Source organism: Maylandia zebra, linkage group LG15, assembly GCF_041146795.1.
Source record: "Maylandia zebra isolate NMK-2024a linkage group LG15, Mzebra_GT3a, whole genome shotgun sequence".
NCBI classification, from domain to species: Eukaryota; Metazoa; Chordata; class Actinopteri; order Cichliformes; family Cichlidae; genus Maylandia; species Maylandia zebra.
The window spans coordinates 6,743,483-6,766,476 of NC_135181.1; the positions used below are offsets into that span (position 1 = coordinate 6,743,483).

Sequence of the window (22,994 nt, forward strand, 5' to 3'; positions counted from 1 at the left end):
AGAAACTAAATCACAATTTGTGCAGGAATTTCTATTTTAGATCCATGAAGTTCAGGCTTTGCTCTGAATGCAAATAGTTAATTTGGGAAGTTTTGTTTAAATTTTGTTTGTAGATGGCAACAATTTGCCTAAAGTTTGCACTAAAGTTGCTTTGAAGGTGGCAACTGACTGAGTGGTTCCAGACCCATCTTTGACTCATCTTCAGAGGCAACAAGGCTTCAAAGACTGCAGTAATTTTGAACGTGCTGCGGTCTCCCACCACTGTGACTCCAGCATATACAATTGTATCGAAGTAAAACAGTCCCTTTAAAATGCTCGCCATTGTTAAAATAATTTTCTTACTGTAATCTTAATGTAGCCACACACACACACACACACACACACACACACACACACACACACACACACACACACACACACAGACTGAAATAAGGAGACGGGGATAAGAGGATATTAGTTCTGAATCTCATATCCTGTTTTATTGTTCAAATATGGCAGAACAAGATATACAACACAGTACAAACAACACACCCACTCAGTCGGACATACACGTGGAAACATGGAAAGGCAAACAGAGAAGACATATTTGTACGCTTGTTCACACACGCACACACACACGCAAGTCTGAGTTTGCATGATTGATACAGACAAGAATTTCTCAGGGGAACCGCTGATCAAACGTCCCACAGACAAACACATCCACGCTTTCACAGACACATGAACAGGCCAACAGGACAACTTGTGTATTAAAGGGGATTTTAAGGAGATTAAGGACCTGGTGACAACAAAAAAAAAAAAAAGCGAAAAGAAAATATTCAAAGTCCACCTTAAGACAGCTACCCCCCTCCTCCTCCTCCTTCCATCCGTCTGTGTTATTGACCGTTTAAGTAGGTTCCACAGAGATGAGAGTGCATTTTCCAGCTCACACCTGTTCTCACTGCAGGGAAATTAAACCTCAAACAGCTGAAAATCAAAGTCACTTGCTTTTTTCTTACAATGGAAATAACACATATTCTGTTTTATGGTGGACTTTTTAATTTTTTTTAAAAACATTTAACTCAAGAATCCAACCCTTTAGCCTCAGGCTGATGTTTAAGAGACTTTGGCAAATCCCCGAACCTACCCCACACGCGGGGTAAAAAACATCCTTCAAGAAAACAAGAATCGCACGAGTTTGTTTTAGTGACTGAAGGCCACTTTGATCTGAACAGTATAAACCTGCTCTGTAAAATCCGAAACCAGTTTTTAAAAACATAAATTACAAAAATCTTGTGCTTTGTACACCTTCGAAATACAAACTAAAATCCAGCGTCTTCATTTTTTATGTTTTTACATTAAATCATGTAAATCAGCTGTAAGACAAAGCAGCTAAACAGATTAAATAATCACTGTTCTAGCTGTTTCCTGCAGTAATATCTAATTTAACACTGGTGCGTACGTATTTCTGAATAACAGTGGATGGATTTCATGAGCACAACGCTATAAGGGCCTATGTCATTAAGCTTACATTAAAAAAAAAAGATGGAAGACAGCGAAATTAGGAGCTGTGGGGTTCTCAGCTGTGAGGAGCTATTGTGGGACTCTCAATCACTGCTTGCCTTTAACAGCTCTTCCATGTACAGTACTACAGAATCAGATGCTTCTCAGCATCAGCATACTGATACACCCCAAAACAAAAACACTGAGCCTCAAACAAACGGACTCCAGCCTGTGTCACAGACTTAACAATTGACCAACTGTGCCGCTCTTTAAAAATGCATTTCATAGAGAATCAAACAAAAAAAAGAAAAATCACACTGATGTATTAGAGAGGAAGGCGAGTTCTGAAATAAATACTTAAGTCTAACAGTAATAACAGCTTGTCAAGGATTTAATCATGAAGGTTCTGACATTAACGGAGAGACGTTTTTGGCAACTCATAGTGTAATGTTACGCTGAAGCACATCATTTTATTTTGTAGCATCCCCAAGCCACCAAAGTTAGTGTTTTTATTTATTTTTAGTGGAGGTTGATTTATAGGATTTTGCTCAAAAGCATCACTTAAGTTTCCAAAGTGAATCTATCTCAACTCCATGATTGTCTCGGTGCTGCCTCGGTAGTACACACTCTGGTAATGCAACTGTAATATATGACACTAAAAGCAAAGCTGTGGGGTGGGGGCAGGTTATGTCAGTTTCTGTACCAGACGTGAAGAAGATAAAATAAAATGATAGAAATATAAATAAGATCTATTTAAGTGGACTGCCAAATGCAACAGAAGCTTGCACAGATTCAAGTCCAGCATACTGACGCGTGTCTCACACTTAAGTTTGAAGAATCCAGCCAGTCACACGGCCTCTTCAGCCACAAAGATGAACAAATGATTTTCTGTCTATGAAGGCAGAAGACGTTTAAAGGATGGTGAAAGACTCTTCACCTGAAACCGTTTCAGCAAAAGGCTTTTTTTTCATTATCAGAGGGAAATAAAGGACATTTCAAGTTCATTTTAAAAGGTAAACTAAACTATAAACAAAACTTAATTTTTCTTATTCTAAAAGGGCAGTTTTGCAGTGATGGGTCACAGTGAAGCCTTAAATACGGATGAGTGTCTCTACAGGAGTGCTTCACATCTGTGTTCTGGGTTTGAGTGCCAACATGTACCCCTCCCCTGCAGATCAGTGCAGAAGGAGGGACGAAACTCTCGCTGTTAGATGTAGGACAGCAGAGTTGGTGCGGTAAGTCAACAGGCTAAACAGGCTGGCCTGTTAGGACGGTCACCTGGCGTTAATTTCAAGCTACATCTATTTAACTAGCACTGTGTCGAGCTAGGTCAGGTGGGCGGGTGGCTAGCGTGGCTGGCTAGCTGGGTTAGCTGGTCAGCAAAGCGGGCTGACTGGTTGGCTGGTTCAAGCTTTGTGCCCAGGTCTTACTGACTCTTCTCATGTCTAACCAAGCTTGGCTGATGGTGTCCGGACTGCTGGTTTTTCAGTCTCTGCGCCTCGGTCGGGTGAGGTCACTTCCTGTTCACTGTGATGGAGTTGGCTGTAGTGTTCGTCTTTGTAGCAGTTTCCTCTGTATTTCCAGGGGACTTCACTGCGGCAGCATTAGGACCGCCCCCATTCTGAAGTGTTTCCTGTTTGTACTGTTGCAAGGCGCGGTTGACGGCGTCCTCGACCAGTCGCTTGCTGACCTTCAGCAGCTCCGCCTCGTCTGGCTCAGACCGGCGACGCCCACCTGGGTAGCAAAAGCACAAGTATATGAGCACGTCATGTCCATTAACAGCGAGTTGAAAAAAGTAATCAATCAACTTTGCCAATAAAAGAGTTTGTCAGCAATATTGTGGGGAAACAAAAACAAAGAAAATCACATAATTGATCAAAATCAACAAATCTTAGAAGATCAGTGGAATTGTGCCAAAGGAGAAAGCCATCCAGCCATGGGCCAGATTCAAATTACTTACTTTAAAATTGTTTATAAAAAAAAAAAAAAAAAAAAAAAAAAAAAAGGGTATTGGACATAGCAAAACATTTTACATAAATATTGCCTCAAGGTCGAGAGTCTGGTCAGTAACGACCCCTCCTTCCCTTAGTTAGCTCCAGTTGCTAGGCAAAGTGTGTACCACTTGCAGTTGCCGAGTTGCTGCTGGAGTTGGTGGCAACAATGATGCAGCACATGGGGGACTCTAGTGAGTAAAACTAGTGAGTAAAACTTGCTTCTTACCAGTGCAACCAATATGTTTCAACACACTGACTTTAAGTTGAAAGTCAAACGTTGCCACGTTTCTGGCTTGCATATCAATTTTGCAAGTTTGACTACTGCTGAGTAAGTTGTTGGCGAGTATTTTCAGACAAGCTGGCATCTGCCATTCAATCTATGATGCAGCACTAGGTGCAGCACACTCTTTGGCTACCAATTACACCTGGCAACTCCAAGCAACCTCCAGCAACCACTTGCCAACTGGTTGCGGAACACGTACGTTTCCCTAGCAACTGGATGTTGCCATAGGGTCAATGACTGATCTGTAAGCCTGCGTGACTGAGGTCTCAATTCGTTTTAGCCCATATTGCGCGTAGTTTTAAAATGTAATAAAGGCAAATTTTGTATAACTGGCACCTTCAATGTTAAAGGCGACCTATTATATTTTCACACACTGTTATAATGATGGGTGCTCCTATTAAACACAAACCAGTGCACAAACATCTGAATGATGTCAGTGATAGGAGATTTCCACAGTATTGTCATCAACCTGAATGCAAAGCTACGCTACACAGTCCAAGAATAAAAACATGGGAGTGATAACAAGGATGCCAATGAAACTCTAAACCCGATTTATACCACCATCGTCAACTGTCAGAATATAAATGCCCCCTTGTGCCTGTAAAAGGGCATGTTAGAGCAACATCAGTACTCAATAAAAAAAATATCCAAACCCATCATGAAACTGCTGATTGTTCTCTGTGTTTGTGGCTCCAGCTGAGCTTCCACTTCACCATATGTGTCAGGAATTAGTCAATTTTTAGCTATAGTGACATTTAACTCGACGGTAAATTTGATTGCAGCACTAAGCTGCTTCCTGTGGTGTCTGAGTGCCTTTCTGATGAAAGCACGACCCGTTTCATTCTTTTTCTAATATGCTCAAAATGAAAACAGAAAATAACCATTAATCTGACAATAATTAATTGTGTGGATTCTCCACTCATCACAGACTGAACACGGCGACAACAGATTGATGTCGCAATAGGAAAGAAGTGATCGTTGCAGAGATGATAGTCACAGAAGATGTAAACAGCTGATATTAATTTCCTTTTTGGTTTGAACACCAAAGCAAATCATTTAAGTTTAGTTCAGCTACAGACAAAATGGCAGACAGAAAGACGGCAACGCCAGTCAGAAGAATCGCCGAGATGGTCAGTCAGTCAATAATTCATGTAGAAAGAGAGCAAAGCAGGCAGGCAGGCTGTAGGATGGACAGGCAGGAGCAAGCCATTCAGAAAGAGAGTAATAGAAAAATCATTCAGCCATCCAGTCTGTCTGGCGCACACAAACACACACAGGTACGCACAAACACTATATAACCGCATTAGCTTTTGATTACCAAGGCCAAGCACAAGATTCGCACACTAACCCTCTTTACCACAGAATCCCACTGGGCCCATAGGTTTGTTTCATTTGAAATCAGCGTCGTGCTCTATTATTCATTATACAGTGAGACAGAGCATACAGCAGGAGACGACGATGATAATTTTGCTGAGGTCAGAACCAGCTGAGAGTATGATGCGTAATTTATTGTCATCTGTTGTTTTCATCCGACAGAGGTGTCTCAAACCAGCCATGTGTCACATTCTCTTCTTATGTTTTTTTTAATATTAACCAACAAGATGGTGAAATTAAATTAAAGCAAGTTCTGATGCTGTGTTAATTGTTCAGTCATCTGCTGTTAGACTGTTACATAAGTGACAATCCACACACAATGAGTCATTTTATATGAAAATCCTTCTGTGCAGACTACTAAATTAGCATACCCATGAATAATAAATACAACAAGGTGCCACCGACCTTGCTGTGCCCTCTGTTAATATGCAAATATCAGTGAAGTGCATCTGCTGACCTCTGTGCAGAATATAATACAGTGGCATCAGTCACCAAAGACCGACTGTGAGCTGAAATCTGTTATCCAGACCACTGGAATAAGTCACTGTCGCGAGTATATCACCTCCGCCACGGTCTGATGACACGAGCACTGTGCGACTGTGGATTTATGCTGTTTATGCCAAGCGTCCAGCCTGGTAACAGCACGCCAAACAGAAAACAGGAGTCGTCAGAACAAGCCAGCAGTTGCTTCTCACTCATCTATTTAACGTCCCCGTGTGCTCGAATCAGCTTTTCCATCTATTGTTTTTGAACATGTTCTGTTTTAGCAACTTGAGGTTTATCGAGTTGTGCTTTCTACAAAACGCTGCTGCTGTTGTACTGAGATGTTATTTGATTACCTGCCTGCTTGTCTTTTTGAGTGAGTCATACCTCTGATTGATGTTTGTTTTTCTATCTACCCTTTAGTTTTAGTGACTGAATTCACTGAATATGCCTTTCTCAGTAAAACTGCAGGCAGATTTCTAAGTAGCGCAGAGTGGCGCTCCTAGCACTAATGATCACAATCGTTTAAATCATGTGACGGTCATCCTGTTTAGTCTTTGCTCCACTCTTAGAACTCCCTCACAGTCAGCGCCACAAAGCGTCCGCTCATTACTGATGACCGGTTTCTGATTCATGAGATAAACAGCAACTGGGCCAATACTTATTTATTTATTTTTTAAGCAGGGAGCATATTCTGCACTTTACTTAGGCAACCTCCTAGTGGGCGACAGTCTGAAGTAAAACAAACATTAAAATGTTTGCAGTCCTCTCTGCTGTCAGAAACTGTTTAATCAACATTTAAAATATAGTAAAACTGCAGTAAATGTAGTTAAATTAAACTGTGCCTAACAACAGTAAAGCTGTAATTTGGTCAAACTAATCTCTGCTTTCTTTCTCTGCAGCAGTTCACATATAAAAGCTGAAAACTGTACGTTAATTGTGTTTTGTTATTTATGTTTTGTTAAATTTTATGCTGGATATTTGAGGGTTTGTATAAGAATGCATTAGAGCTGGCATATTTCAATATGTTTGGTCTAATCATCATTTTATGAATTGAGAAATAGCCCAGTCAGTGACGGTTACAGCCGGAACAAACTGGGTGAAACCTCGCCTCTCATCAAAACAGAAGAATCATATCACGGTGGGAACTGTGTAATTTACTGCAAAGGACAAGACGACTACAAGAGATATTCCTCAACAGGGTTCTACTGGTTTTACAGTTGAATTGCAGTTTGTACACATGCTGAACCCATTATATGTCCACTAGTTTCTAAAGGTCTCAACCCAATTTAAGTAATTTATTTGAATATAGATTGAAAATAAAACACATGAAGAAGGAATGTCTGTAATAAAATATGTGTAAGTAAATATCAAAGTAAGAAAGGTAAACCTAAAATGTAAACAAGGATTATGATTTCGAGTGCAGGATGAATTATTTTACTCAAATGAGGGGGATGCAACTGAAACAAATACATAAAACCCAGCAGCACGATTAATGGACAGCCTACTTAATCACTTCCTGCCCAGATGCTCTAAATAGGACAGAGACTGCTTCTGCTTCCACCATTTACGCTAACTTAATAAAGAGGAATGAGATTGTATGTGATTGGATTACAACAATATTAGTAAAAATACTGAGAATGATCAGAGAGACAAGATTTGGATACAAAAAAGCAACGAGATGGTATCATCTTTTGTAATCAATAAACTGGAGATTATTCCAAGGCAAGAAGTAATCACACCATTAATCAGCCTGAATTTGATTGTTGTGAAGGTATATGGGAAATGATGGCTTTAGGGTCATTGCAGTTGTAGCTTGTAATCAGATGCAGATCACACTTTGAATGAACCCTCCCAACTCTGATTGTACACATATGACGGGAGGAGGACACGTACTTGAGCGTTTAGCACGGACTGGAGCCTGAACCAAATCTGCAACACAAGCACAAACATCAAATATTAAGTAAGCACAAACAAACAAAGCAGACATATTCTGGCGTCTCAGGGATTGCACACACTCTCCAAACAGCGCCGTTATAAGAGCCTCTTTGTGTGTTACCACGGGGGAGATACTTTCAGTGCTAGACAGCAGTGATTTTAAACATTAGTTTTGGACCCCAGGGCTACATGAAGCCTAAAATGGATGCAGAAATACTGTGAAGGCAAAACTGTTAACCAAAGCCACTGAGTCATACTACCAAAATATTGCATTAGGTTGGACAGAAGGATGGAGAAGGAAAGCAGGGCACAATACCGTGGGCAAGTTTTCTTCTTGTAAAAAGTGGCTTTTAAAAGAAATCTGTTGCATACCAGAAGCTTTTATTTTGAGGCTGCACTTCAGAAAATAAAACACTGGACAAGATACGATGACATAAGAGTGAACTAAAACCGTGACTTAGCGCTTCTTGAGCTCCTTCCGTTGCATTGAACACCCAGAAAATATCGCTTTCGATGCCAACCTTACGTAAGGTGGTTTCGTCTCGCTTGTCAAAGGTCTCTTCTGTGTCTGTATCTGTTAATGTGACTGCGTGTTTCTATCTGCCTATTCAATCTTGACCTGTCGAAGTGACGGCCTTTATGATGGCAGTAAAGCCATCCTCTGTACCTGTTTCTCACCCACACACACTAGCAGAGAAACAGATAAGCTTTTCAAACTGCGGATAAACGGACTCCACGGCAACGAGGCTGACAGACACATGAATCTCACTCGCTCAACTTATCTCTCTCTCCCCCTCACACACACACACACACACACACACACACACACACACACACACACACACACACACACACACACACACACTCAGTGTTCCCACAATTTCTCAAAGCGCCAGCCCTCCTCGTATCCTCTCCTCTCGCTGCCACTCTGCTTTTACCTTCTCTAACCTCGCTCTCTCTTTATTCAAACATTTGTTCCTCTTGCTCTCCCTCTCTTCACCTTTTTTTTGCTGGCTGTGTAGTCATGGTGACAGTGATGAGAACCAGACACACACTTTTAACAGCAAAAGGAGGTTGTACCGACTTTCCATCTGTTTTTGTTGTCAAGTTTAACTCTCTATAGCCTCTAAGTATCATCTTCTCCCAAACCAGTTCGTCTTTACCTATTTGGCTTCTTTGCCTCTTTCTTACGTTCCACTTCCTCACTTTTTGGCCTTTTTCAAGTCTCTAAAACAGCTTTTTTGGTCTTAGACTGAAAGAAAAAAACAGTAGAGAAAAAAAGTTACAAGCGCTCTGCACTGAGGTCCCATCATCAAGGAGTGACCCTAATCATATGCTAATGTAATTTTTGTTCTCGTTTCTAAAACAAAGGGGCAGAGGTTCGTTGGTTTTCTACTTCGATCCAGGCTAATGTATCTGAACTATCATGACTAATACATCTTTTAGTGTAACTTTATTGACTTGACTTTATCCACATCCAAACTAGAATTACAGCATTACTGTTAAAATGATTACATTACAGCCTTACAGTTGTGTCCCTCCCGTAATCAGTCAAGGTGCAGTGTAGACTTTGAAACTAATTTTATTAGCAATTCAGTTTCTTATCTTTCCCTGAGTCACTGAATAATAGGGGTGGGGGGAAAAAAAACGATACTGTGTAGTATCGTGATATTTTGTTTGCTAATAATGTATCGATACAGGGACAGCAGAAATCGATATTTTGTTACAAAAAAGTTTTTGTGGCCTGGAACATGCTCTGACTTCAGAGCATGTTGATCAGCTCCTTTTTCTGAACAAGAATCCTGACATTCCTTCACTGTCCAAATGTGTTTAACTTTTTTTATGGCAGCAATAAACATGACATACTTATTTTAATTTAAGACATGTTTTATTTTAATTAAGTTTAAAACTTTTTTATTTAATGTAAAATTATATATTTTTTTAATTTACTTTGAAATTCTTCAGTTGCTGAAGGGACTGCATAGTTTTCACAAATTGCATAGTTCAGAATAGCTATAATTGTACCAGATGGTTGCATTGAGTTAAGTTGGACTAGACTGTAATACAAACCGTTCAGTTTGTCAACATTAAAACTGACTGAAATGAGAGAAAGACTGAGTGCGAGACTTTGTTATTAGATAAAATGAATATTGATAAAGTTTACCTTTATGTACAGAATCCGAATATCGCAAAATATTTTTAAAAAATTGCAATAATATCGTATCGTGCGTTAAGTATTGTGATAATATCGTATTGTGGGATGTATGGTGATTCCCACCTCTACTGAATAATGGTCCAAACAAGGGTTTTGCAAATCCTTTTGATATTACAGTAAAGCTGACCCTTGATCTTTTACAGCCACAATCTTATCAGTTCATCCTTGGCTTTAGCAGATAGATGGAGACTCCTTTCAAGAATTACTGTGATGACATATTCACAAGAATGGGCTTGGCACTGTCACCATTGACAAACAAAATCTAAGACGTTTATTACTAAGTTTATTGTTATAGCTGTTGCAGAGTCCATGTGAAAAGTTGTGTAAAATGTAATTAGTTCCCTCAATGTGTTTAGGACATGTGACAAGGTACATAAAGACATATGAAATCACTATTCTGCTACTGCTGCTGCTGGTTCAGATCCACAGAAACTCAACCAAATGAATATGCATTCAATCAACAGCAACAGAAATTGTCTTATTAAATAAAACACAATTCTAATCTTAACATGTGGAGTGGTTTTCAATAACTCAAAGAGGTTTTCTATTAAGTTTTCTAAATAAAAAGGTCACTCTGCCACAGTCACAGCATGTCCATGTACTGATGTTAACATATAGTTTAAAGCATCGGAGCTGCTGGGTGTTCTTGATATGTTCTCTTTGTTCCTCTCTGATGTGCTCCTGCTGTCTCGGTCTCTAATATCTTCCAGGTCTCATAGTTGCTCCGAGAGGCAAAGGTTGAAAGGTTCTTGCTGTTCTTGGTGTGCAGACGCTATGTTTAGGATTTTGACCGTACACTGTCAGCTTTGAGTCTGTACAACGTCAAGTGGCAGTGTGTGTCTGCTCGAAGTCACCACTCCACTGTAATATATGTTGCCCTTTGAAGGGACCGTTAAACACCATTACTGCAAATTCTCTTACACAACCTCCCCTACTTATTCATCTTGCTTTTAACAGCCTTTTCTTCAAGAGAACCATTTGCAGGATTCTGTTGAAACCTGGACAATTTCACTTGAAAATATCACCTCTTGGATGGATGGATATTCTACTGAGCCCAAACCGGAAATTAAACGGACCAGATAACGGCAGCTACTGATGATGCAAAACCGTGCACAGGAACTAGCTGTAGTATCTAAAATGATCCTTAATAATCGCATTAAATTGAATCTAATTTACTGGATTGTGTTTGCTAACTATCTAAAAATTTGCTGTCATAAATACACTCTTTTTACTTTGAATGAGCTGATCATTTTTGAAAGCTCTCACAGGGGTTTGAGCAGAACATCAATGCAACATATCTGCAGAAGGAGGATGAAAGGAATGGGTAAATAAAAAGGAGGAGGAGAGGAGCGTGTTCGGGCCCTAGAGGAAGGCTTGCTGTATCATGAGTGTGTGCTTTGACCTCAGCATCCGCAAACAACTGGGAAAACAGAAGAATTTCATAGTAGTCTAATAATGTAGAAGAGACTGAATGTAAAAGCTTCTTCTTCAGTACGTGACTTTAGGAAGCAGAGGGTAACAATATCTGTGCAATAGGATGGAGCTTGAAATGAGAAAAAGCAGGGGGGGAAAAAATGAACTTGGTGCATGCGAGGACAAAGACGAAGAGAGAAAGCTGAGGTTGAAAAAGAAGAGGCCGGCGGGGTTTTGTAGGCTGTGGAGGGGTGGGTTGGGGTACAGAGCACTGACAGTTTGCAGAGAAATATACCAGAAAGTTTTCCATACTTGATTCTGACTGCAGCAGAGTGCAGCACATTTATGCCTGATTCTCAGCAGCCCATATCCTGGTATACACTTTATGAGGATGAGCTGTCCATGGATCGTTTATTATTAAGCACCAGGTTAGATTATTAGCCTCTCAAAAAGCAAACAAATGTGCTCCCTAAAAACATGCTGCAAAACAAACAGGACGTAGTATTAATCCGCCTGATTAAACATTTGCTTATCTGCATTAATTCAGATCAATAAACCTGCCAGAAATGGCTTTGAAAAGAAAATTCAAAGTTTTATCACCGAGGAAAATTCTGCAGCTGTAACGTGGCTTAATTTTCCACTACTTTGTGAATCTTGCAACACAAGAAAGTAATTACGTTTCTGACCATCTCTTCGCCGTGCCAGAGCAATGGGATACAGCAGGGTGTTGGTGCCCAGATTTGTGCAACTCAACCAGCGCAGTGAAGACAATTTTAATGGCTCAAACAAAATGAGACACAAGGATGGACCCACTAATCTGCTTTCATATCATTCTAAATACAAAATAATGAGATAAAAAAAACCCAATGGTGATAAATAAAGTGTGATCAGAATTTTTTTTTGTTAATTTCAAGTTTCTCTTAATAAACTTGAAAAAAAGGGAAGCTTCCTGATTTCCACGCCGCTCAGCAAACTGAGCTAATGAACTAAAAATGGACACGGATGGTAGCGAGCCAAAGCCATGCTGACTGCACAATTACACACGGAAACAAAGTGCTGCGGACTCATAGATGGCACCAATAATCACCAATAATAACAACAGATTTAGTAAAGTGGGGTAGCATTACTCTGTGGGACTATAACTGAAAATATTTCAACAACTTGCGCTGTAGTTCCAATTTTTTCAAACATTTTGAAAACGTGGCAGCTTTAATACTGTAGCAGTCCAATAATACTTGAACAAAGTACGTTTTCAATTATTTTAGGCAGCAGTGGTTCCAACAATTACCGTAGTTTTTTTTAGAAAGACAATTATCACAAACTCAGTGAGAGGAAATCAGTTAAATGAACATGCAGGAAGAAAGGCTGATTAATATGTGAATGTTTGACTGAATAAGTAAATGTAAACACTGCAGCGACAAAACCAAAGTGTCCATCTTCAACTTGTGTTGAGCCATTTTTATCTGGTCCAAAAATATAAATCCGACTGATGAGCTGCAAGAAATGTCAGCAGATCCAATGAGCAATGATATCTAGCCCAAAAGACCAGCACTGCCTTCATTGAGCCATGTGACCGACAATGAATAAAGATAACAGTTTCAGCGTTGCTTTCATTAACTTAAGAAAAAAAAAAGTGGCACGTGATCTTTTAAGATTCCTGTGGGTTTGACACTGGAAGCAGACATTAAAGCTGCAGAGCCGGGCATGTGCGGCGTCTGTGAACTCAGTTTGACTGTGCATCAAACAGCCCGGTCTTTTAGTGTGAATGGAAAACAAGCACGGGAAAAAAAAAATCCCACTGCATTTTGATTTGATATGTTTCGGTCTTTTACTCTGGTGTGACAGAGCAACACATCATAGTCTGTTTGCTCATTTCCACACCTCACCAGTAAGCAGTGATAGTAAACTGGTTTATTTTCATTACTTACACATAGAACTGTATCTAATTTGGCTTTAATGTGTGCTGGAGATCTTTATAACGGCTGGAGACAGTCTGGTCCGGTTCTAAAACAAATTGAGCTTAAACAGAGTCTGCACAAACACAGACGCTGGCTACAATCCTGTCACAATCAAGCACTGATGGGGAAAAGGCACTGAAGAAGTGAACATCACATATTGATTGCACCTTAAAAAAGGAGACAGTGGGTTGTCTTCATGTAACAAAAACTTAGTCCCCAGGCCCCCTAGGCCATTCTTTGGGCCATGTGTGGTGTAATTTAAACCCAAATGTGACTCACTCCTTAGTATCAGGACTTGAGGAAAAGGCAGACAGCACTCAGAAATGGCCTTTTCTGCTCAGTGACCTGGGCTGTCAGGTCCACTCTTATAAAAGCACACTTACAGGTCATGAAAGAATGGGAATATTTCAGTGTTAGTAATACAGAGAAAGGTTTTTGAGTGCTTTGGCATTAGCAGAACTTCAGATCTGATTACTAATCCAATGTGGTTTGAGCAAAGACAAACATAAAACATCTTCAATTTAGGAGAGGAAACTTTAAATGTGGGTTTTATAAAATCCACAAAATCCAGTTAATCACACAGACTGATTTTCTTTACAAAAATAAAAAGGCTGTTTGGTGTGAACCATGCAAAAAACAAAACTTAAGACTGTTGACAATCTTCTTTAGAGTAGACATCTGGCTTGGATCACATAAAAAGCAAGACATGTAATGATGAAAAGTTAGAAACAAAACCAAATAAAACCCCCAAACCCATGGGTGACACCAAAACGTGCACAGATCAACAAATTCCTAAAGTCGTGTTCATGTGTCTATCATAAGGAAAACACTGAATGGTGTTAGAGGAAGGCTGGTTCCCAAAAACCAAATCTGCAGCATATTTTAAGTTTGTGAAAGATGATCTCAGTGCTCCACAACACTCTTGGAGTAGCGTTTTATGTGGACACACGAGACAAAAGTCGAACGTCTGCAGTTGAAGAGAGACGTCAAAGCAGACCAACACAAACATCCTACCCCAACTGCGAGGCATGGTGTTGCTCCTAAAGGAGATGTTACTAAATTCGAGAGTTTCCCTACTTTTTCACTTACCGAGTGTGTCTGATCAATTACAGCTGTCTGTATGTTGTTAGTTCAGTCAGATTGTTTCGTCTATAAACACCTGAGCCCATCTGATAGGTAATCATTTCAAAAATCCTTTCATTTCCTGATGTTTCCATACAACAAGGACGAGTAAAACCAGAGAGGCGCCAGAATAAAAGAAGAAATCTTAGCACAGAGGAGTGGCTGGGAGGAAAGAGGTGAAATGAGCAGCGCTGTATCCATCTCTTCCCTTTCTCTGTTTCTCTTTGTTGTCGATTTGCTTCCCCTCTTCCGCACGTGGTCCCTGCTGACTTCATCAGCACATCTCACAAATACAAACACAGAGCTGGATATTTAACACTTCTGTGACGTCACAGTTGTGCAAACCCATGCGACAGGGAAAGATGTCCGATCAAGGTCATTTCTGCTCTTTAGTGACAGATCATGCAGGTGAAAAGCTAAAACAGATATCCATATAGAGGCTGTGTGACTGTTAATAGCTTGTCCCAAGCATGCTGTGTGAGGAATAAAGTTTACCTTTACCAGACTGTTAGAAGAAGAAAAGAATCTAAGATATGGGTACAAATTAACTGCACTGAAAGGACATGAGTGTTGCTCCTGTCCTTTCCATGTCAGAAAGAAAGCTGGTTTAAGTAAGTTTGAATGCGGCATGGTTGTTGGCACCAACAACAGCTGCACAACAGTTTCTGAGTATTTTAGAAACTGCTGATATTTCCCCACACAACAGTCTCTAGAGTTTACAGAGAATTTTCTGAAAAACAGAAAGGATCCAATGAGCAGCAGGATGTCTGGGTGAAAATGGCTTGTTGATGTCAAGAAGTCAGAGGAGAATGGCCAGATTGTGTTGAGCTGAGGCAACAGTGAAGCTGTTTGCACACTGAAAACGATGACTAGTGATCATACAAAGTGAATGACATTCCTTGAATTCAGTGGACTATGGGTGAAAAAACACTGGCAACACAGAGTGAGTGGACCTGAGATAAATTTTTCTGAACTATCAGGTGAGAGATTAAAGCGACTACCAATGAGAGCCCAGGATACTGTTGACTGACGTGTGACTTCGTAGTCGAGGGTCAATACTAGTCAACTGGAGCCTGGAAACTTTGCAAGCAACCAGCTGTCAGCTTCAAACAATGCAAAACAACCTAACTGCATCTGTTTTTTAACGCCGCAAATCAAATAACCACCTGTTACGACCAAGCTATAGAAGAGCACACATAAATGCATAACACATTGAATGTTGAAGCAGATAAGCTACAGCAACAGAAGACCAGACTGGATGGCACACCTGTCAATTAACAACAGGAAACTGAGGGTATAATTCACACAGGCTCACCAGAACTGGACAACAGATGATTGGAAATATGTTGCCTGATTTGAGGAGTCTTAATTTCTGCTGTAACATTTATATACTGGCGTCAGAATTGGGTGTAAACAACGTGAAAGAACAGATCCATCCCACGTTGTATCAACGGCTGAGGATAGTGGTGGCGGTGTAATGGTGTGGGACATGGTTTCTTGTAACACTTTGAGCCGAGCATCATTTAAACACCACAGCATACCTGATTATTGTTGCTGATCAAGTCAAGGATTGGGTTTCGATTACATTTTTTACATTAATACTCAACTAAATAACAACCGTAAGAACACATCTAGCACTCATACGGCATTTTAATGGGTATGACAAAAAATGGCTATTATTCATAAAGTTATAGTCATATAAAGAAATTAATTCAACTGTTTCAATTTTCTAAGTTTCACCAGCAGTGACAGCCAACACCACCGTGTGACACCCTGTCTTGTTGGTCAGTGTTTTATTCACACACAGATACACAGCAGGAACACAAGTACGCATGTGTCTTGTTGCGCTCACGAGGGGCAACTGTCACCACATCACAGGGGTAGCATCTGACCTACAGAACACACACGCACACACACATACATACACGTTTGTTGGCTCCCTCTACTTGCCTCTGTCTTTGTCTCAATATTCCCACTTCTCTTAAAGCCCAATCCCTCCTTTCTCCCTCATTAGTTTTCATTCCCTGCGCCGCTCTTTCCTTTTCTCTATCCTTCTCTCTCCACACAGAAGTAGGGCACAGTGGCTCGACTGTTTATAGCAATGCAGCTGCAAGCGGGGAAAAGAGCAAAGAGACACATCGGGGAGAAAACAGAGAGAAGGAGGGGAGAACACACTCAGCCCAGTTTAATATTTCTGCCCTTACAAAAAAAGAAAACACACACACCCACAGCCCTTCTGCAGACGAGCCATTTCAGCTGGTGTCAAAGTCTGTCTTTATGACCTCATGATCAGCACGATCAAGACCTCATGTAAGGCCTGCACACACAAACATACCCTTAACTGACCATAAATCAGTGGACGATTTTATTACTTTGTATCTCTGTTTAATTATTAATCTAACTGACAGGTCGTAGAAGGCATCATCAACCTTCTACGTAAGCGTAGCCTCACACAGAGACTAGCTTTTCTATTAGTATCTACATTAGATCAATTTCAATTTACCGACTTTCAATTCATTACTGGGACTGAGACAAACAAGTAGCAAATCCAATTTTACCGAAGAGAAAAGAGAAACCCTCACACTGACCGAAACCCTCCTTTAACTAGAGCAAATCTATATGTGGCAGCATGTGTGCATTCAGTTTAAGAGAAGAGATGTATTGACCTTTAACACTACTCTTTAATGTTGCGTTAAATGTTGTGACATGCTATGACCCTCCACAACAGATTGTGTGTGTGTGTTTTGATAATATTGGAGGAAGAGAGTAATAATTGCAATTCATGTCCTATGACATGCAGCAGCCCCAAAAACTACGCTGCACATTCATGCAAAACCCAAATTAACTAACAATACAGCTGCTGCAGAACAATGAGAGGGAAGGCTGCAATCAAACCACAAACTGCTCCCATAATTATCCTCTGGAGCTCATTTAATTTCATGTAAGCTGATGAAGAGCAGCCTCTTTTTGTCGCTGTCACTTAGTGGAAAATTTGTCCCCTGACTTTAACTATTTATTCATTTGAATTTTCCTTTAACCGACCGCAGATATTGTGCAACGACCCCGTGCATTAGATAACAGTGGTGCTCGAAAAACAAAAAAAACATCTTCCAGAAGACGCGTTAACTGGCTAATCCATGGCACATGACGATTAAACGAATGCAGAATGATAACCCAAGAGGCATTTACAAGTTATTTTAGAGCCGCCCCTCCCTCCACTCGAAAAGCGTTTTGCTTATTGTTCCCCTCAGTTGGATATTTGACCTTCACTGCGCAGCGTGACTTGCAGAGCTTGACTGTGAGATGAGCGTTTTCGTATTTGTCTGCTAAAAGGTCGAAACTTTCTTTGTGCCCAACTTGAATCTGAGTTTTAAGACGTGCACATATGGCAATGACATTGGAGCCAATTATGCCCAAAATTGTAGCTCGGCCAGCTGATACGCTGACCGCAGACCGAGAGTTTCAGTGAAATATCGGGCATCGAGTTTAAAACAATCAAATAAAAACCACAGAGTAATGAAATATTTTAGAACAGCTGTGAAGGGGGATGAGTAGATCTAACTTCAAGGAGCATTATTGAAAAAGTGCGTCAGTGTGACAGGATCTTTAGCTTCTTTAGTCCATTATGTTAAAGCAAAGCAGCAAAAGTTAATAAAAGAACATACTCATAGGTATTATGAGTATAATTTATACGATTAAATAAGAAATATAAACTTAAAGGCAAGCACAAAAGCAAAAAGCTCCTTTGCTTATTTATTTAATAACTTTATATTTATGAAAGACCACTGCTATGTAATATAATAGAGGTGGAGTAGTAAGTAGTAGTCACAGTTTAGCCCCGTTTTGTTTGGCTCGTGTGCAAAATAATGCACATGCACAAGAAATTAAGGACCTGCTTATCAGAAGCAGCAACACCGAAAACAAACAGCCAAACAAACAATAAAAAATAAACACTAATGCAAAGCCACAGAGCAGCTTTCTACAGACACGTTTTGCACAACCTATTCACAAAGTGTTTCATCTGAAGCTTAATCAGTGGCTCTGCTCGGCCACTGATTAATTACACACTGATGACACAGAATTACACAGCTGAAATAGGACCACTCGTCTACAAACGCTCAAACATACACAACACTAATCTGCACACAAATGCTGTGACATGATGCTGCTCTCTCACAGACACTCCTTGTCCATGTGTAGGTCACACACTGACATGTATGTAGCTGTGCGCACACACTCAGCTGACACAAAGCACTACGCACACACACATATACGATGTGCAGTATCTTCCTACACTGCACACATGCAGTCTTTTCCAAAAAAGCAGCACCGCTGAGTATCAATCCGATTGGTTTCTCCAACAACACACACCCACGCATGGAGACAGGAGCAGGAGGCACTTACTGATTTTCTCCTCGGCTTGGGAGAAAGGGAAGCAGCACAGTTGACCCATGGCGCCTCCTTCCCTCTCCTCCTGTTCCCCTCGCCCTACTGTTACCCCTCTTTTTCCTCAGCCCCTTGTTCTAAGCCTGACGGATGGAGGGAGAGCCCCGCTTCTCCTCCCGTCTTGCCCTCTGTGTCACTTGTTCTCCTCCCCTCCCAAAGGGCAGACAAACCCAGTGAGGATGAAAGCAACCAAACAAGAAAAACCCCCAAAAAACCCTCGCTCTCCGTCCGTGCAGCCCGAAGAAGACAGAGAAAGACAGCAGACGCTGGAAAAAAATGAACGAGTGATTCCTTGCTCTTGCTCTACTTTGCACTAACACAGGGAGGAGGGGGGTGTGTATCAGAGAGAGGGAGAGAGATAGGGAAAGAGGGAGGAGAGAGAAAGAGAAGAGAATGGGAGAGCTGGACGGTGCATGTGTAGGAGACAAAAAGACAGAACAAATAAAGAGTGATTTTGGTTTGAAGTGAGCAAAGCAGGGGAGGGGCGTGCATGAGTAAAGATAAAGAGTGCATGTGTGTGAAACTAGATGAGGACAGAGGAGGAGGGCTGCATGTATGAGCAGGCTTCAGTGAGAAGACACTGAGCGAGCCTTCGGATGTGGAAAAGGGAGCAGTGCGTATGAGGAGACGGCGGACATCGCTCTGTGTTTGTGTGTGGAGGGGTCGGGTGCCTACAAGCTCCGCCTCTTCTCGTCACTGTAGCTTGAATAATGATTGTTGAACAGCCGGCAGCTGCAGCCTGCTACTGGGTTTATCTGTGTAATTTATGAGGTCTGGAATGGAATTAGGACGTGGTGAAATAAAGAGGATAACATACATTACAGATAAAAAAAAAAAAGTAAAAATTCTGGACTCAAGTGTGGATTATGACTAAAACAATAGTCAGGGCTAAACACCGACGTCCCAAGATGAGGGTCAAGGAAAGGCACATAAGGAGATTATCATCAGCTTCCTATATATATCCACTCTCTTATTGTGAAGGTTGCAGTCATTCAGATGTAATGACTAGTAATTCAGTGTGGCATTTACATCCGGGATCTCAATGAGCCTGACTGGGGGTGCTGAGCTGTTAATGTCTTCTTTTTAACATCTTTACAGCAAGTTAGTTGGCAATAAGTGATTTTCAAATGCTAAACAAAAAATGGTTTGGAAAAAAAGCTTGTCATGGTTTCTCAATTTTTGCAGGTAAATATTTGCTCTATTTTGTTTGTTGTCTGGTGACAGTTGTCTTAATTTTTTTGCTATTATTTGTAAAATCAGGTAAATGCGCTCTAGACGACATAGACTACTCCTTATTATTAGAGATGCAATCGATCATTATCCAACCTGGATATAAATTTAATTGGAAATAAGCATGTCAATTACTGGAAATACAGTTAGCAGATAGGGCTGGGCCATACTGGCAGGCATGTCTGACAGCGAGAGCAGTGTTAGCACCTAAAAACTAAAGAAAATCCAACAAAGCACAGTTCTTTGTAAATGATGCAGGAAAACTGATCCTGCTAACAGTGGAAACAACAAACGTTTCACCATTTGAGGTTAAAGCACATCACCGAGTACAGCCAGACCGAATCCACATGAGGAAGACTAGGGCTAGACCCAAAACACAAAATATTTTCTAATTTTATATTTTATTACACAATACTGTGTAGTTCCTGAAGAGTTACAAGAATGATCTACATTTCTGTTAAACTGGTGTGTCAGGCAGTCAAAATTTCAAAGGAAACCACTTCTTAGGCTTTTTTGTGCTCACATGTAGGGCTGAGTATTGTCACTGATTTCTAGAATCGATTCGATTCAGATTCACAAGGTCCCGATTCGATTCAATTGAATTAGATTTGAATCTGGTAAATTTTGCCTAAGACTAGTGCTGGGCAATATGGAAGAAATATTTATCACGATATGAATTATTTTATATCACGATAACGATATATATCACAATATACCACCTGACCTGTGGTCATATGGAAAGTACGCAGTCTGTAAACAGCGAGCGCAGAGGGTGCAGTCTTTGTTAATGAAATGGATGGTTATGCTCATGTAGGGCTGCGTATCTCTGCTCGTTCATAGGTCAGTCGTCAAAGCATAATGCACAACACTGCAAACATCCTTCTCTACTTTGGCCCGGCATGCGTCATATAAGCGAGGCAACTCGACTTTACTGAAGTGCTTACGACCGGGCATAACGTACCTCAGATCAAGGACTTTGACGAGGTCACGAAAGCTGTCCTTCTCAACTACATAAACAGGGGCCATGAATTTACAAATGTAACGCGAGACGGCTCCTGTGGTTTGTTTATGGCGCTTGGACGTTTTCTCATAAGGGCCTTGTGTGAAAGACTGCTGTATCTTCGGCTGGCTATAGTTTTTCTTTTCCCAACTTGCTGCAAAAAAACAGCATGTACATCAAAATAAATGATTTCCAACAGTGTAATTTGAGTTCTAAGCATCCAAGAAATGATACAGAAAAGCATAAAGTCAAACATAACTTTTAAAAACACCAGTATAGGCTTATAAGGCCCTGAAGGTTAAAAACAAAACAAATCTACATTTTCCGCAAAAATGACGTCACTTCCGGTTCCGGGCAGGTAATGGCGGACATGCGATAGTTCACGCTGACCAACAACAACACTTCCAAGATAGGAAGTGTTATGAAAAGCTGATCGGAAAAGCGTGTTTCTAGAATATGTTTTTGTTGCTGCAAGTGCTTTTTATGCAATTTTTGCAAAGCTATATGTGGAAGGAAACCGTGACCTAGGACAAGCTGGTAGCATAAGATTGAAATGGCCTGTATTTGTATAGCACTTTTCTAGTCCCTAAGGACCCCAAAGCACTTTACACATTCAGTCATCCACCCATTCACACACACATTCACACACTGGTGATGGCAAGCTACACTGTAGCCACAGCCGCCCTGGGTCGCACTGACAGAGGCGAGGCTGCCGGACACCGGCGCCACCGGGCCCTCTGACCACCACCAGTAGGCAACGGGTGAAGAGTCTTGCCCGAGGACACAACAACCAAGACTGTCCAAGCCGGGGCTCGAACCGGCAACCTTCCGATTACAAGGCGAACTCCACGATCGCCCCAAGATGTAAGTAGAACTCCTCCGGTTTCATATGCAAAAAAAATTATTGCCCTAGCTTACATGGTTCCAGTTATACAGGGATTTAAAAATAATTAGGCAAAACGGAGCGTGCCCACTCCGACCGGCTTTAAAGTGTTAATGATATATTTTATGTAATAATTTATAAAATTAGGTTAGAAACGATAGAAGACAAATGGCACGATAGACACTTTTCTATCGTCCACACGATATATATCGTCATATTGCCCAGCTCTACCTAAGACAGTTAGAAATATTATAATTCTGATCATTTATCAGTACTGACACTTGTGAGACTTCATCAGAGGTGTAAGCATCACAGCAGATGCCTTCGTATCAAAGTAACTGAGGATAAAACAGAAAAATATGAAGGAGATTTTCCTGGCCTGGCTTTTTATAGCAGATAACCTTAAAAATATTCTGCAGTAGAACAAAAACGGAAGAAAACATGACTCAGCATATGAACATTACCTGATGCTGCTGAAGCGAAGTTACAGAGGTTTTATTAGAGACGCTGCTAAGCATTTTGCAATTTGTCATAATTTTAAAAAGTTTGAATTTCTGCTGTTCAATACTGAAGAAATGTAAACTAACTTAGGTAGTGTTTCATCATTGACAGTAACTCTTTAACTGGAGAAGATGTACTATTACGTGTACTATTGAGATTTCTTTTTCCATTTCTTTCCTATGCCAGCATTTCCATGCTATTATGGTTAAGACTTTTGGCCTTTCAGACACTTATTAATATTTATATTCCTTATAAATGGTAAAAACATCATTTTTACATTACTATGTATAGATTTCCTGTTTCTTCTATACTAAAAAATGTATTGAACTGAGGTGCATGCAGATTTATGTGCCGTGACATCTGTTAGGAGTGATAAGTGAAAAGTATCGTCTGTGAATTGATTGGTTTCTTGTGCTTATCTTTAACGAGTACATCTCTTGGTCTTGGCTTAATCCAGCTCGATGATGTCAGCAGGTTTTTCAATATTTATAAAAAGAAAGCTGCTCGACAGCGATGATGTAATGTGCATTATGGTGCCTAAAAATGCAGATGTTCCTGCTCCTCTTTCAGGTGAGCGTGAGGTCCTACATTCAAAGGCACTGACCTCAAAGAAGGATCGCAGATGGAGCTCAGGCATTGCAGGCATTGCAACTATTCCAGCAAAGAAAAAAAATG

General features: G+C 40.6%; 1 protein-coding gene across 2 annotated transcripts in view; it reads right to left on the minus strand.

Annotated features, from left to right (window-relative positions):
• Positions 1-453: 453 nt before the first annotated feature.
• akap7 (A kinase (PRKA) anchor protein 7) overlaps positions 454-22,994 on the minus strand; it is a 46,034-nt gene continuing 23,493 nt past the window's right edge. The window contains exons 10-11 of one of the 2 annotated variants that reach the window (XM_004542016.4): positions 7,510-7,545; positions 454-3,213 (exon numbers count right to left, since the gene is read on the minus strand). In XM_004542016.4, the coding sequence (XP_004542073.2) occupies positions 2,993-3,213; positions 7,510-7,545 (257 nt within the window). In that variant the 3' untranslated portion in view covers positions 454-2,992. The remainder of the gene's footprint in view (positions 3,214-7,509; positions 7,546-22,994) is intronic. The other variant, XM_004542018.4, reaches the window with a different exon arrangement.